The sequence below is a fragment of the Pleurodeles waltl genome, chromosome 3_1 (assembly GCF_031143425.1).
Source record: "Pleurodeles waltl isolate 20211129_DDA chromosome 3_1, aPleWal1.hap1.20221129, whole genome shotgun sequence".
In the NCBI taxonomy this organism is placed as follows: Eukaryota; Metazoa; Chordata; class Amphibia; order Caudata; family Salamandridae; genus Pleurodeles; species Pleurodeles waltl.
This window is the reverse complement of record NC_090440.1, coordinates 1,678,765,773-1,678,783,443: the sequence shown is the minus strand read 5'-3', so window position 1 is coordinate 1,678,783,443 and position 17,671 is coordinate 1,678,765,773. Positions and strand designations below refer to the sequence as shown.

Genomic DNA, 17,671 nt, shown 5'->3' with positions numbered 1-17,671 from the left:
TCTTGTAATGGAACACAGGTCAAAGGCCATGGGTGCCACTTTCTGTTATGTGATGTTGAGGAAGGAGTGAAAGACCACATCATGTCAATACTGTTCCTCTCATAAAAATGTGTACAAAGATAATAATGGCCCATAACTGATCTACTACCTACTTGACTGGTGCCTAGCCATGTCGATACTTAAAACTCACTATAATCTGGCTCGCAGGGACCCATTTCAATCCCTTAAGCATCACAAATAAGCATACAGTTCATGTAAAGTGAATTTTCAAATTTTTGTCTTCACATTCATATTTCATAGCATAGTATGATAGTTCATTCATGAAATGTAAATCGAGCAGTAATCATAATAATACAAACTTTCACCCAAAGCAATTCTGTTGGCAGTTGTCCCACTCAATTTAATTAGCAGTTCTAATAATTACAAAGATTTTCAGCCAACACGTATTTCGTGACAAAACAAGCAACTTCTTCTTTAAGTAGGTATCAATATGAGGGAACAACAATGCGTTTGAGGACAGGTATTGAGAAGAATTATGTGAGTGGACGACATATGTAATGGTGTATTTTTCGAAAAGGAAGAATGGCATAACATGGTGGTGAAATTAGTACAAGGTTTTTCAACTGGAATTGGAAACATAAAATTCAAGTTGTACAAAGATTTAAAGTACTCAAGAGTGCAGAAACATAGATTGTGAAGAACTCTAGGTAGCCTTACCTTGACCATTATCGGAGGATCACAGGTGCAGCCAAACATCACGTTATTTTTAATCAAGCCCTGAAGAAGTGGCTTGTGTTGCTGTAAAACATGTGTGAAACTTTAGGTTTTTAAATTCTGTTACTCTTATCAGGCTGTAGAATGATTATTATGTAAATAGTTATAACTCTGTTGTTGACATTTAACTTTATTACTCGTGCTGGTTCTCCTGCACGAGTAATACCTGTTGTAGCATTGTTTTTATTTCTTTATGGACTGTGACTGCTCACTTGCTCTGTGGATTCGAAATGCCACTGCCTGGCAGTTGCGGATGAAAACCACAAGACGTGGAAGCAACCAGTGGGCTCCTGCTCACATAATAAATACATAAGGGAAAGAATATCATTGTGTTGGTGAAATTTCTCTTCTTCACCTTTGGTGACAAGAAGGAAAATTGCAGGAGCTCACCATAATATTTTCAAATCCACTGGGGAAGTGTTTGGGGACATCTCACAGACTTTGAGAGTCCGGCTCAAGCCAGTTGGAGTACTTCTGGCAGATTATAGCACCGGCAGGATCTACAGGAGATGAAGACTCATTTCCATGAGTGCGTCCTTTGCACTGAATTTAGTGCAGGGTAGCAGACCTTGCCAAATCACTAACGAGCACTGTGGTACCTTGTGACCAACATCTGGCCTATTTCATAAATGGGCAGCAAGTTTTAACCTTGAAGAACCGCATCCAAGGGTGAGACCTGTGTGTGTATTTTGAGGTCTCTCCCTGCACCACGTCGTTGTCAGTGTTGCCAGATTTTACAAGCCTTCTAGAGCCCAAAGCTGTTGAACAACCAGCCCAAAGTAAGCCCAAATGAACCGGTCCCAGCCCAAAAAGTAGCCCAAACTTTTAACACTGAACTAATGCAATCGTAGGCTGAAGCAAACATTTTAAAGCATAAATCTAATTTCTATTGTAAGCAAATATGGGAATATGTTTCAGGCAGACAATTGACTCTTTGGATTTGTCATGTTTTGAAATGGGGAATGAGCCAAAGGATGGCAACTCCCTCGTATTCAAGGTTAAGTAAGAGGTATGCTCTACCTTTCAAACTGGTTTTACAATAAAGCAACAATTCACCAATAACAGCAAAAAGTTATACATTTTAATGGACTACCCCTCATACTTACTCAACTTTTCATGCCAAACTCAAGTTTGTGGAAAGCAGACCCAATGCTGTTTTTCCTTTGCATTTTACAGTTCAAGTCCTGTTAATCCCAATATGTCAGCCCCAACATGCAAAGATAACATTTGCTACATTAGCTCAGTCATTAACCTATGATAATTAACACCCCCCAAATGGATTCAAAGCACAACCTTTGTTCTTTTCACTGCCTTTCAGATGCACACGGTAGATAAAGGTGAAATGCAAGTAGCCATCTAGCATTCCCAGTGTGTATCTGCAGTCTGCTCTACTACTGTTCTACTTTCTGGACTTTTCATTAAATGGGCAGCAGACCAACATTTCACTCATTTCCTGCCTCCTTCGGACGTACTCAGGCACTACCCCTACACTTGTTTTAGCGGGCTACCTCTACCCTGGACAGTGGAGGTCAACAGGGCCCTGCAGAAACATACATCCTTGTGTGAGGTGAAAAAGGCTGTTTGTGTGAGGCGATAAACACCCTTCTGCAAATTGCTACCAGAGGCCAGAACACAGTAACCCAAACTCCATGAACTTGAACTTAAATTATTGGTAAAGGCTAGTGTTTTGTGTCAAATGCAAGCAATGGCTACGCTGAGCAGAGCATGACTACAAGTAATGTCAATAATTTAGGCACTAAGATCACGAACAGAACCATGCAGTGAGGATGTGCACTGACCATGTACCCTCATTTCGCTTAGCTCAGCCAATGAGACCACATTTGTGGTTGCACTGCCTGCAACTGGAGTGAAATAAATGAATAAATCAGCTGAGCACACAGCTCAAAGTGCATTAAAAAAGTATGGGAACAGTGATGCTGCATGCAATGGGGCAGGGTTAAACGTGTGGCTAAAATAAAAAAATATATATATATATATTCTGTTTCAGGCAGCCACATACATAACTCATGCCTTAAAATAAAAAAAGTTAAGTTAATCACTGTATATTATGAAACCTTTATTAGTTAATGCACTGAAAGGTCTGTGTGTAACCAAAAAGCCACAGAATTAAGGGCCTGATTACAACTTTGGAGGAGGTGTTAATCCGACCCAAATGTGACGGATATACCACCAGCCGTATTACGAGTTCCATAGGATACAATGGACTCGTAATACGGCTGGTGGTAAATCCGTCACTTTACCGTCACTTTTGGAACGGATTAACACCTCCTCCAAAGTTGTAATCAGGGCCTAAATCTTCACTGCTGCAATGGAGAATTGTGTATTGTGTAAATGTAAGTCATTAGGTTAAACTTACATTACTAGCAGTATAAGACAGACTGCTACCAAACGTGCAAAAAAGTTTAAGATAAAATGGTTTAAGTAATACCTAAACTGAATGATTTATTTTTATTTAAATGCCCTGCAAAGCACACACTGCACAACTCAGCTGGTAACCCCTTTGCATTACCAGACAAACACAATAACTCTTTGTCATCACCAACCTTCATGTGATTCCACCCATTGCTTAATTTGTGCTTGTTGTTTCCGGTGCAGAGTACTGGCACTTATTTTTGAGGGACAGCACTCTTTTTTCCTGCCTCAAGCATTTACTGCAAGCAAAAGACATATATGGGAAAGACGGAGGAATGCAAAAATGAAAAGGAGCGCCAGAAAGGGAGAGAGGAGAAAGCTGCAGGAGTGAGGTGAAATGGCTTAAAATGGACTAAAGAGGCCCAACATGGCTTTAGGATTACGCTGCCCTAGTATTCCGTGTTTGCAAATTTAATTGCAGCAGCTTCGTGTTTAAGAGGAGAGCTGTGGACACCGGCACGTTTTTATTTACAAATTAAGCACTGGCTGTGCCACTCATTCTTATTCAATCCTGCCATGCTTTAGATCCTATGCACTCTCAATCCACAATGAATCCCTGAATATTAAAAATAAGGAATACATCTACTCACAACAAGTCACAAAGGTACAAATTGAAGGACACTTACCTTGTCTTACGCAGCTGCACACCAACCGGCCGCACGTCAGTGTAGGTAGGGGATGTAGGTAGCACCTACACAACAGGAAGGGGCCAGGGGGGGTGTCTCCCCTCTACCGGGCCCCAATCACGCACTCTGGGGCTGGGCGCTGGCTTTAACCCCTTCGCTGCCAGGCCTTTTCCCCCTCCTGTGCCAGGCCTTTTTTTGCCTATTTGGGGCAGTTCGCGCTTAGGCCCTCATAACTTTTTGTCCACATAAGCTAACCAAGCCGAATTTGCGTCCTTTTTTTCCAACATCCTAGGGATTCTAGAGGTACCCAGACTTTGTGGGTTCCCCTGAAGGAGGCCAAGAAATTAGCCAAAATACAGTGACAATTTCGTTTTTCTCAAACAAATTGGAAAAAGTGGCTGCAGAAGAAGGCTTGTGGTTTTTCCCCTGAAAATGGCATCAACAAAGGGTTTGCGGTGCTAAACTCAGCAGCTTCCCAGCTTTCAGGAACAGGCAGACCTGAATCAGAAAACCCAAGTTTTCAACACAATTTTGGCATTTTACTGGGAAATACCCCATTTTGGCAATTGTTTGTGCTTTCAGCCTCCTTCCAGTCAGTGACAGAAATGGGCATGAAACCAATGCTGGATCCCAGAAACCTAAACATTTCTGAAAAGTAGACAAAAGTCTGAATTCAGCAAGGGGTCATTTGTGTAGATCCTACAAGGGATTCCTACAGAAAATAACAACTGAAAAAGAAAAATATTGAAATTGAGGTGAAAAAACATCAATTTTTCTCCACGTTTTACTCTGTAACTTTTCCCTGCAATGTCAGATTATCGAAAGCAATATACCGTTACGTCTGCTGGACTCCTCTGGTTGCGGGAATATATAGGGCTTGTAGGTTCATCAAGAACCCGAGGAACCCAGAGCCAATAAATGAGCTGCACCCTGCAGTGCGTTTTCATTCTATACCGGGTATACAGCAATTCATTTGCTGAAATATAAAGAGTAAAAAATTGCTATCAAGAAAACCTTTGTATTTCCAAAAAGGGCACAAGATAAGGTGTTGAAGAGCAGTGGTTATTTGCACATCTCTGAATTCCGGGGTGACCATACTAGCATGTGAATTACAGGGCATTTCTCAAATAGATGTCTTTTTTACACACTCTCCTATATTTGGAAGGAAAAAATGTAGAGAAAGACAAGGGGCAATAACACTTGTTTTGCTAATCTATGTTCCAACAAGTCTCCCGATAAAAATTATACCTCACTTGTGTGGGTAGGCCTAGCGCCCGTGACAGGAAACGCCCCAAAACGCAACGTGGACACATCCCATTTTTTTTTAAAGAAAACAGAGGTGTTTTTTATGAAGTGCCTACCTGTAGATTTTGGCCTCTAGCTCAGCCGGCACCTAGGGAAACCTACCAAACCTGTGCATTTCTGAAAACTAGAGACCTAGGGGAATCCAAGATGGGGTGACTTGTGGGGCTCGGACCAGGTTCCGTTACCCAGAATCCTTTGCAAACCTCAAAATTTGGCTAAAAAAACACATGTTCCTCATATTTCTGTGGCAGAAAGTTCCGGAATCTGCACAAATGTCCTTCCACCCAGCGTTCCCCCAAGTCTCCCGATAAAAACGATACCTCACTTGTATGGGTAGGACTAGTGCCCACAAAAGGAAATGGCCCAAAACACAACGTGGACACATCACATTTTTTCACAGAAAACAGTGCCTACCTGTGGATTTTGGCATGTAGCTCAGCCGGCACCTGTGGAAACCTAGCAAACCAGCGCATTTTTGAAAACTAGAAACCCTGGGGAATCCAAGATGGGGTGACTTGCGGGGCTCTGACCAGGTTATGTTACCCAGAATCCTTTGCAAACATCAAAATTTGGCTAAATAAACATGTTCCTCATATTTCGGTGACAGAAAGTTCTGGAATCTGAGAGGAGCCACAAATTTCCTTCCACCCAGCGTTCCCCTAAGTCTCTTGATAAAAATGGTACCTCACTTCTGTGGGTAGGCCTGGCGCCCACGAAAGGAAATGGCCCAAAACACAACGTGGACACAACATATTTTTTCACAGAAAACAGAGGTGTTTTTTGCAAAGTGCCTACCTGTGGAGTTTGGCCTCTAGCTCAGCCGGCCCTGGGGGGGGCAGAAATGCCCTAAAATAAATTTGACCCCAGTCCCCCCACCGCCCCCCCCCCCCCCGGAGCGACACTTGCCTACGGGGTCGCTCCCCCTGCGTGACATTGGCGCCAAAAAACAAATCCCCGATGCCTAGTGGTTTCTGCCCCAATGGGGGCAGATTGACCTAAAATTGCCCAATCTGCCCCCAAGGGGGGCAGAAATGGTCTAAATACAATTTGCCCCCCAGGGCAGCGACCCTTGCCTGATGGGTCGCTCCCGATCTCTAAAAAAACAACAACAAAAAATGTGCCCTGGCGCCTAGAGGTTTCTTCCCCCCCTGGGAGCAGATCGGCCTAATAATAGGCCGATCTGCCCCCAGGGGGGGCAGAAATGGCATAAAATAAATTTGCCCAAGGGGTCGCTCCCTTATGTGAATTTCACACAAAAAAAAAAATCCCTGGTGTCTAGTGGGGTTTCAAAAGCCGGATTGCAAGCAATCCGGCTTTTGAAACCCTCGGAGAGACTTCAAAGGGAAGGAAATACATTTCCTTCCCTTTGAAGCCCCTCCGGGCCTCCCCCAGTGATTGAAAGAGAAATGCAAGGCATTTCTCTTTCAATCGCGCTGGAAGCAGAGCTTCCAGCGCGATGGGGGAGGCCCCTGTGACTAATCAGCGCGCGCTGACGTCACAGGGGGGGGGGGAGGGGGGGTCGGGGTGGAAGGGGAAGGTCTTCCCCTCCCATCCCCGCCTTGGGGGGGAGGGGGGTGCACGGGGCGCACTAGCGCTCCCCCAAGTTCCCCTGTGCCTTGGACGAGGTGATCTCGTCCAAGTCACAGAAGCGGTTAATTTGGGGTCTAAGGCTGAAGCGCACAACAAAAGAGACTTTTCCGGGGGGGGGGGGGGACCACACCTGTGCAGGCTGAGGCTCACGGCAGGGCCCAAGAAGAAAAGAGCCACACATCAGAGCCACACACCAGAGTACCACCACATGCTTAGCGCAGCCAGTGAGTCAACAGTGTGCCACACACTGGCTCTCCTGGCTCACCACGTGGCGCCCACCCACGCAGGCATTTTAAATAATGCCGCGGGGCAGGACAATACTTCTTCCTAGGGCCATCAATTGGTAGCGCCTTCGCGCGCTACTAGATTGATGGCCCTCTGCCCCCATCAGCTAATGTGTGGGGCACGCTGCGCCCTGCCGGCTGCTGTGTGCCGGGCGGTGTGTACGCCGCCGCGCAGTGTCGCACCAGGGGGCCGTCAATTGGTAGCACTTTTGTGCACTACTAGATTGACAGCCCTCTGCCCCACTGAGTGGGGCAGAAGGCTGTCAATCTTGTAGCGTGCGAAAGTGCTACCAATTGACAGCCCCCTGAAACACTGCGCGGCGCACACGCTGCTTCCTGCTGCTGTGTGCGCCGCGGGCCGCGAGTCCGAACTCGCTATCTTACGGGGCAGGGCCTGGCCGGGGCAGTATCTCCTGCGGCGCCGCCCCGCGATTTTTCCGCACACAGGGGCTAAAATAGCCCATCAATCAGGGTCCCTGCAATTGGGGGTTTTTCCCGCACAAATGGGAAAAATATCGCCCATTTGTGCGGGAAACCGCCCAATCTGGCAACACTGCTCGTTGTTTCCAGCATTATTTGAGTGCAAAAACCTTCCTCATTGGGTCAGTTATGTGCCCACATACATCATTCATCCTGCTTGGTTAGAAAAGAACACGTGACTCGTGATGTCACAACGGCAATGTGCGGCAGCCATATTAGATTGGGCCTTGTTTCAATAACAATCTGTGGGAAAATACTCTTTATACACAAACGTGAACAGATTTTCACAGAAACACAATCTTCAACAACAGGACTTGATTTGTCAGAACCACACTACTTCCTTGCCTACTGCAATTCTTCAGTTTTGGACACTAATTTACCTCAACCTGTGGTAGGTTCAAAATTCTTTCTTTTTTTAGTAATTATGAATCATGTTCTAAAAACTATGGCAAGTGTACAACAGCTAGTGCACTTGACACAATTTTTACCACTCCATGGAGAACCTCAAACATCATTGAAAATATGGATTTGATAATTTGAAAACGTATTGTTGCAAACAATGCAGAGATGTTTGTGCCAAAGAGAAAACTTGCTTTACTTTTCAGGTATCTGAACCATGAAGGGCAGTAACCTTTTGACAGTCTACATATGCTAAGTTTGCCCTCTAGTGATGCTGAAGTCTGGGGTGTTTACACTGAGGCTGTGCAAATTCTGGGTAATAATTTCATGGAACAACCAAGTGTTCTTCTGAAATGTTAAACTTTTTTCAAAAGAAAACAAAATGCTGAGATAGCTTGGAAGAATACATTTCAGCTCTGAGAAAGTTAGGCCCTGATTTAAGAGGGCCTAGCACCACTTTTGCACACCTTAGCGTAAATTTTTATGCTGAGGTGGCCTTTTCCCCGCACCAGATTTACAAAATGGTGAGATACATGCATTGCGCCACTTTTTAATCCTTTGCGCTACATTATGCCTGCACCAGGCATAATGTATGCAGAGGGGGCGTTCCCCCAATTGGGGGGGGGCAAGAATCGAATAGATGTCTTTGTGTCATTTTTTTCAGCACTTTTAATGCCTGCTCAAAGCAGGCGTTAAAGGGACACACCATTGTTTACAATAGGCCCCTATGTAGTGTTCAGGGTTAGCGCCAATATTTTGGCACCAACCCTTGACAGTACATCAATAGCATCAAAAATATTAATGCTGTTGCCCCCTACCCTGCGCCATGATGGGCCGTACACATTGTGGTGGTAGGGGGGTGGCAAGGGGTGCAAAGGAAGGGGCGCTGCACTGGGTGCAGTGCCACTTTCCTTAAATCTACTCTTTAGCATCTAACTGTAATTTTGGTCCTTCATTGGATGTTTACATAAGGGACACATTTGTATTCAGCTGCTCATCAAAAAAGAATACAGGAAAGACTCCTTTGTTGTAGAGACTCATCACTCAATGAGGTGATAGATATAGCAAAGGGAATTAAATGCACCATTATATCAAGCAAATGCATAACTAGTGATATACACAATGTCAACAGTTAATGTCATACAAGATAATGACTCTGTTGATGCCATTGGTTTTGGTAAAGATAAGGTTACAAATTCCTTTCAGAAAAAAAACAGGAACTGCATGTTTTAGATGTGGGTTGTGTTCTCTTACTTGGGCAATAGTACAAAATGTCTGACACTGGGGAAGAAATGTTTGAAGTGTTATAAAGTAGGACATTTTCAAGGTGTATGTAAAGGGAAGAATGTGATTCATGTAAGCAACATCCCGGTAGATGAAGATGGAATGCAAGAATGCACGCATGGTTTTATTAAAATGATGCTCACTGTTGATGCAGAACCTCTTAGGGATCAGAGAGTCAAAGGTCCATTTTGTGAAGTAAAGATTGGAGAATTAACGCTGAACATGATGTCTGTCTTAGGTGCCCCTGTCACTATAATGTCAGATATACTTTTTAATCAATATTGGTCTAATAAAGTAACATTAATGCTCACTGATATTTCCTCTAAGGCATATGATGGCCAAGACTTTGACATGCTGGGCTACTTTGTACACAGCATGTCATGTCTTGGTAGACATACCAAAACCAACATTTATGTGGCAGTCAAAGGTAAAAGTATAGTTTGTTTGCAGGATTTGACAACAATGGATTTAAAGTTGGTGCTAGGAAGAAATGTTTGAAGTGTTATAAAGTAGGACATTTTCAAGGTGTATGTAAAGGGAAGAATGTGATTCATGTAAGCAACATCCCGGTAGATGAAGATGGAATGCAAGAATGCACGCATGGTTTTATTAAAATGATGCTCACTGTTGATGCAGAACCTCTTAGGGATCAGAGAGTCAAAGGTCCATTTTGTGAAGTAAAGATTGGAGAATTAACGCTGAACATGATGTCTGTCTTAGGTGCCCCTGTCACTATAATGTCAGATATACTTTTTAATCAATATTGGTCTAATAAAGTAACATTAATGCTCACTGATATTTCCTCTAAGGCATATGATGGCCAAGACTTTGACATGCTGGGCTACTTTGTACACAGCATGTCATGTCTTGGTAGACATACCAAAACCAACATTTATGTGGCAGTCAAAGGTAAAAGTATAGTTTGTTTGCAGGATTTGACAACAATGGATTTAAAGTTGGTGCTAGGATCGGAGAAACCAGTACACCTTAATAATACATGTGTTGCTTTTATAGATGATTTTCATATGACGACAATGCTAATAAAATTATAGGAAGTTATCCAAAGGTGTCTAATACTAAAATTGGCAGAAAGCTATTCCTGTTGTACATACAGTCAGACCAATTCCACTTTCTATCAGGGAAGACTTCAAGACATTATTGGCTAAATTGATGGAAGAAGGGGTAATAATATCCCCTGAATCATCAGAATGGGTCAGTGCCATTCTGGTGGTTCAACAAAAATCTGAAGATATTCACTTATGTGCAGATCTACGCACCTTCAACAAAAATATAGTGGTAGTCTGGCACCCGCTTCCCAAAATTCAAGATCTATTAACCAACATTAGAAGTGCAGAAGTTTTCAGTCTGTTAGCCTCAAGGTCAGCATACCATCAGATCCCCTTAGCACCAGAATCATGTGATCTTACCACCTTTGTGACACCTTTTGAAGCATTCAAGTTTCTGAACTTGCCCTTTGGCTAAGCCTCAGCTGCAAGGGTATTTCAGAAACTCACGGATAACATCTTAACAGGAATGAAAGGTGTCCACGTGTATCAAGATGACATCCTGATATTCTCTCTGAGACTGTTTCAGAACACAAACAAATTTTGAGAAAAGTATTGGACATTTTAAGAGTGTAGGAATCACACTTAAATGAGATAAGTGCAAATTTTAAATGGATAAGATAGACTACTTGGGGCATACTGTCACAACTGCAGGAATTGTACCCAAATGTTTACTCACAAAGGCCATCTCAGAGTTAGCACCACCCAAAGACAGGGATGATTTATGTTCATTTTTAGGAATGAGTGAGTATTATGCCAGGTTCGTATCAGGATATGCACAGGTAGTTCAACCTCTACATAACTTGCTAAAAAAGGGAGCAACATACAAATGGAATGCTTCAGCTGATGAGGTATTTCAAAAAATTAAACATTTAATCCTTGATGCTCCTGCTTTATCACTGTACATATCTGGTCAAAAATGCTATGTGACAGTAGACGCCAGTCAATATGGTCTTGGAGCTGTTTTGTCACAATGGTTGTCAGGCAGGGAGAATACCATTACTTTTGCTTCAAGGAGTTTAAAACAATCAGATAGTCATTCAAGCACAATTGAAAGAGAGGCCCTTGTCTGTTTATGACCTGTAGAAAAATGTTCAAAAAAATTATGGGGAGTCAGGTTTGAAATTTTTACCGATCACAAACCACTTTTACATTTATTAAACAGAAATGGAACAAGCAAGGCTTATTCGAGATTGGTCAGACTACTTTCATGCTTGCGAGAATTCAATTTTGTTATTAAATGCATATACGGTGGACGTAATGTCCTTGTAGATTGTCTTTCTAGAATGCCATTACAAATTGATCCACTGGATGAGGTGCAGGATGATGGAGAGTGTGCCGTAGTCACCATGGAAGACATGTTAGGATCAGACACTATGGTTCAATATAATGATTGTTTGGGTGCCACGAAAAGGGACGAAGTTTTATTTACAGTCATGGATATGGTAAGGAAAAGAGCGATTGTTGCCACAGCCCCTTACAGCATACTCACATGTCGCTGATGAACTCTCCATTGTGAAAGGAGTACTGATGCATGCAGATGTTTGTTTTCCACCTTTATATCTTCATGTCAAGCTTAATGAAACTGCTCATGAAGGTCAGTTAGGATTAAGTGGGACATGCAGAAATATAAAGCAACATTTTTGGTGGCCTTCAATTGACACCCAGGTTTCACATTAGTTAGATACCTGCAACACGGGTCTACTTTCTGACAAATACTAGAAAACTAGCTCTACACCATTACATGTTGTGCCAACACTGAATGATGCTTGGTGTAAGGCTGCTTTAGATTTTGCAGGCTTCTTTCATCTTCTTCCCACTGACAAGAAATATCTCCTTGTATGAACTGATTATTATTCTATGTGGGTTTATTTTGAGTTCACTGCAGCACCTACTCCTTTAGCAGTTATAAGATTTCTAAGCATTGTTTTTTCAATTGAAGGTACTCCAAAAGAATTGGTGGCAGATAATGCCACACACTTTACATCTGCACACATGAATAATTTTATCATATCAAACATCTCAGAGTAGCCCTATATTCTCCATCGTCAAATGGTTTTGTGGAATCGATAAGCAGGTTTTTGAAGGAAGGCAGGCAAACAGCTTTATCTATGCTCCCATGGAAGATTTTCTAAGGAAGAAACTATAGTCTTATTTGATAACTCCGTAGCCAACAACAGAGATCTCTACATTTTGCTTGATAGGAAAAAGTGATCACAGAGCAAATGTATGTGCAGATTGGGTCAAAACATTTGAATTCAAATTATAGTTCCTGTGTGTGTACAGACAGGAAAAAGATGGTAGATACCACATCCCATCAACAGGCACTACAAAAAAAATATTTTGACTGTAGACCTACAGTAAAGAATCAGGACTTTAAACTTGGAGACTGGGCATTGATAAAAAGGCCAGTTACGTTAAAAAAAGGAAATGACTATATTATCATTGCCTGTTCGAGCCTTTAAAGTTGCAAAAGGTCCTTTGCTGGTAGAAAAAAGGTTGGTGGGGGAGAAAATGCCTAGTGAAGCTACCACTTGGTCAAGCAAGAAGTATCATGCAAGGGGGAAACTTACAACACGAGGATCTGTTTGACACTTTACAATGGTCTCCTCCCAACTCAGAATGTTTTTCACAGAATGCTACTGGTTTTTCTACCATAAATATTAATCGGCCTGATCAGAATGAGGGCTTTGACACATACACCTAGGCATTCTTCCACCATGGCTGAGTCTCAAGAGGTCATGGTGGATCAATATCGTGCAACAGGAGAAACAGCACAGAAAGAAGCGAATGCTGGAATTAGAATGTGGCACAATGTTTCAGTGCCTGCAAAGTATAACGTTTTTTTCGTTCAATAAGTATGTATACAGAGTTTATTGTTTGTCTTGTAAAGGGGAAGATGATCTAGTGATTATTATGTAAACAGTTATAACTCTGTTGTTGACATTAAATTTGTAGCTCGTGCTGGTGCGCTTGCACGAGTAATACTTGTAGAATTGTTTCGATTTATTTAAGGCCTGTGACTGCTCACTTGCTCTGTGGATTTCAAATGCCACTGCCTGGTAGTTGCGGCTGGAAACCACAGGATGTGGAAGCAACCCGTGGGCTCCTGCTAATATAATAAATACATAAATGAAAGAATATCATCGAGTTGGTGAAATGTCTCGTCTTCACGGGTTGACGAAATAAAATGTGTGCTTTCCTTCGTACAATCGGCTAATTTTCAACAATACCTAAAACTTAAAGGAGGAAGATGGATTCTCTTTACTGTACATGGAGCACTTATTTGGAGCATCCCCAATATGTACACCATTGACCTCACCTTCAGGGAAAAACGTCAGAACAAAGTAGGAGGCAAACTTTCTAGATTCCGCGCACTTTGGCACCGTCTTCCTCAATACAGTTGGCTTTGCTGTGTTGGTGTGGGTGTCTGTGTCCGGAATAGACCCGTATAAGCTGGCACAGTGCCCTGAGATCGGGCGACGCCCTGTATGCAGCTGTACAAAAATACACGTGCTTAATTTATATGCAGACGTCATGTCGCGATGCCTGTTCTATAACGCTAACATGCAAATGACCAGGCAAGCTGTGCTGCTGCCGTTTCATGTGATTGGCATCTAGACAAGACCAAATACATTCCTTGTGTTAATGCACTTTCTTCCATGGTGAATAGTAACTAGCATTGGATTTGCTGCGTGCCTACATTTTTCATTGACATTGTGTTTACATACACACCTTTCGCCCTACTGCACCGTTTTACTACAGTTGTTCTTCCGAATCCCTAAACCTTGGTTGGGTTGGAGGATTAGACGACAACTTGTTGTTAGGCTAAAATAATTTGTCACACGTCAAACAAGTGATGACAAATGGAAATTCGGTCCATCCTGCTCTTTAGATGCGGACCCTCTCAACAAAGCAACTTCGTCCATTTATTCCCATCTCTAAAAAAGTTGCCGCACCTGCCCGCAGCGAGGGGCGTTTTGAGGTTGGGGGACACGGGATTGTGCCGCATGCATGAGGTCAGCGCACTTGACGGGCCACTAAGCGACACAATTACAGGGCGGAAAGGGCCACTGGCTGAATATTTCTGCCAATGACTGTGCCAGTGGGCAGCAGCGGACTGTAAAAGTAATTCCTTCTTTATCAAACAAGCTGAAGCAGTAAATGGATTCCGGGCCGCAGAAGAAACGAAACTTATAGTCTGTCCGCGCTTTCCCCGGTTTCCGCTCTGAATTTGAGTGGTCCCAAAATTAGCCTCCGCCGGCCGGGCAACAGGTGCGCGCTTGCATAAACCGAAGCCCCGCCTCCTCAAGACCTTCGCCTTCCCGCAGCCAATCAGAAGTTGCCGCTGGGGTCCGGAGGGCGGGGCCGCCGGGCTGTCAGCAGATCTGTGGTATAAGAGGACCAGGGGCCCTGGGGGCGCTTCTGAGCAGTGCGGGCATCCCAACCTCGCCTCGGGTGTAGGGATTGCATGGAGGGAGGCAAAGCTACACAGAGGCAACCGCTGTGTAGTTTTGTTTTCAGAGCAGGAGGCTCAACCATTCACATACTGGGATTGTCAAAACCAACCGGATAAGGAGGTCGTGCCGCAAACTAACCAACTTGGGCTCAGCCCACCCTTTTTAGGCACTCTCGAGAAATCAGGTTAGTGGTGTTTTCTGTCAAACCGCTTGACTTTCTTATATCATTCTAGTCAGGAGCTGGTTAGAGCTATGGGCGTCCTCACATTCATTTATTGCAAGAGCAGCTCATCGCTTTACTACATATGTATAAGTAGAAACATATCGCATTCTTAAATTAGACGTAATTCGATATATTTATAATATGTGTTTCTGAATGGCCCAGAGCTACAGATATACGTATGAGTATAGTACATTATTTTTGTATGTTTGCATGGGAATAGATGAATTTGCTTGTGTTCGTTTTTAAGAATATATATGTGTAAATGGATTATTTGATTTATATAAACCCATTTCGAGGGAGTTTCATAGAGGCGCATATAAAGAAAACTAGAATATATACCTACTTATATATTTGCATCTATAGATGTAAAATGCACAACTTTTTCACGAGTTGGCAGAATATGACCGTACACATATATAGATGTTCTTGTTAACTAGTTGTGTGAGGCCGTGCGTGCCTCGTGGGGGAACCACAGAATAATATGTAAGCATCAGTCGTGCTAAGTTTGGAAGTGGTCGTCTGGTGGGAGGTGCTGCCCAGGGAAGAATGCTGAAGGTTATCTGTCAGCCACCAGCTGAGCAGAGCCAATAATAGCCCCGACTCAGGGCAGGCGGCAGCAGCTGATCAGGCATGGCTTTTTAAGGCAATGGACCGCGAGGGTATCAATTGCCCCCTCTCACCCCTCCCTCCCCAGCCAGGGCACACTTGTCCGCTGTCAGTCAGAGCGGAGAGGGGACTATTTTTAGTCCAGGCCATATTGGATGAATGGCTTTAACCATCAAAAGTATAAATTACCTATCACCAATCTCAATATTTTCATAATAGGCTTTATCAGAGCACCTTTAAAACTTTTTTTGTGTGCTAGCCACATGTCCTCGATTTAATGGACTTAAATGAATAACTCGGACCAAAGGTACAATGTAACCAATATAAGTGGAAACCCTTAACGAAGACGATGTTTTACAGAATAATGTTTTTTTTTAAAGTATACTTACACATCTCATACCCAACTATGCCCCATAAATGGCTTTAACCATCAAAAGTATAAATTACCTAGCACCAATCTCAATATTTTCATAATAGGCTTTATTAGTGCACCTTTAAAACTTGTTTGGTGTGCTAGCCACATGTCCTCGATTTAATGGACTTAAATGAATAACTCGGACCAAAGGTGCAATTTAATCACTATAAGTGGACACCCTTAACGAAGACGATGTTTTACAGAATAATGTTTTTTTTTAAAGTATACTTACACATCTCATACCCAACTATGCCCCATTTAGTTGCGTTTCTCGATGCCCGCTTATTTACATTGCTTTACACCACTCTAAAATATTTTCGTAAACAGAAGTTGTGAAGAAGCCCTTAAGAAAATAGCATTAAACCACATGAAGAGTGTGGTATAATATTTGATTTCAAAACTTGTCAAATTGTGGAAAGCACATCTTTGCTTTGATGCGTTTATTCTGTATAGCGGGAGTTGTGGCGCAGTTGAATATGCCCTGACCACGGTATCTCTTTGGAACTTCACGTCTGCTATTTCGTGCAACCTCACGCTGAGAGGGAGGGAGCTTCTAGACACTCACACCTGTTCACATCTGCGCTAAGCTAGCGCCCCTATCGGCAACTTCTGACTTCTAGAACTGGACCCCCCACCCCACAAGCCTCACCACAAACAGTTGCACGCATTTTATCCACATTCCTTTCAACAAAACAATAAAAGTATAGCAAACGATTTACATTTCGTTCGTGTCGCTTGTAGACATTCAGATCATTAAAGTACCTAATATTTCAGAGGTATTTTTTGATTAATAAACCGTTTCATATTACTACGTTGGGAATTTAAAACAGGGCAGTACAGATATGCGAACTGTCAAATGTATCTTGTGTTTAAATCTGAAATTAGGTATTATGGGAAATGCTAAGTGCCCGCATTAATAATGCCCAAGGATGGGGACGCAGGTGCCTCTTTTGAGTCCGATATGAGGTCGGCGCGTGCCTGCATTGGAGAATGATGATGTCGGTGCTTGGTTTGTGCCGGTGCTTTCGGTAGTGGGCACCGGCAGCTGTGTTTTTTGGGCCTGCCACTTATTTGCCGTTCCCAAACTTCATCCAAAAGCAAGGCATGTAGAGGGAGAACGAAGGTTAATGAAAACGATTACAAAAACACAAAAGTGAGCTAGATTGTCGGGAGAGGTCGAAAGAGACATGAGGTGAAATCAAAACGAGGCGGTCGTCCTTATATTTGTTATCATTCGCTAACCTCGTCTTTTGGCACAAGATCTCCTAAGAAAAAGTAGGGCGGATGTCTTGCTTATTTTATTCATTAAGCACGGAGCCGAGTTCTGACAAGCCCATGGTTACTCCGTTCTTCTCATTGGGCCGTTATGTGAAGTCGAGGTTAGAAGGGTGCGGTGGGGTTGTGGGAAGAGGGGATACCAGGTTCACGTAGGCGCAACACTGTATATTCTTGAACTGTGTATCTATCAACGTCTAAAATACGTTTACACCTGTTCTCTCTTTCAGAGTGCCTATCAAGATGACTGCGCAAGCACCGACGTTCATACAGCCGTTACAAAGCGTTGTAGCACTTGAGGGTAGTGCTGCAACCTTTGAGGCTCATATTAGTGGTAAGTGGACTCTTTAAAATGCATGCTTATATTCAATTCGAGTTGTCGTCGAGCTATGCACACATTGTTTCCAAGCCTGATAACTCTTATAAAATATCGGATAACATCGTTACACCCTG

The 17,671-nt window shown here is 43.0% G+C and overlaps 1 protein-coding gene across 1 annotated transcript in view; it reads left to right on the top strand.

Annotated features, from left to right (window-relative positions):
* The first annotated feature begins 14,680 nt into the window (after nt 1-14,680).
* Nucleotides 14,681-17,671, top strand: part of TTN (titin) — a 371,797-nt gene continuing 368,806 nt past the window's right edge. Inside the window, exons 1-2 of the mRNA XM_069225433.1 lie at nt 14,681-14,883; nt 17,449-17,552. Of these exons, the coding sequence (XP_069081534.1) occupies nt 17,462-17,552 (91 nt within the window). The 5' untranslated portion in view covers nt 14,681-14,883; nt 17,449-17,461. The remainder of the gene's footprint in view (nt 14,884-17,448; nt 17,553-17,671) is intronic.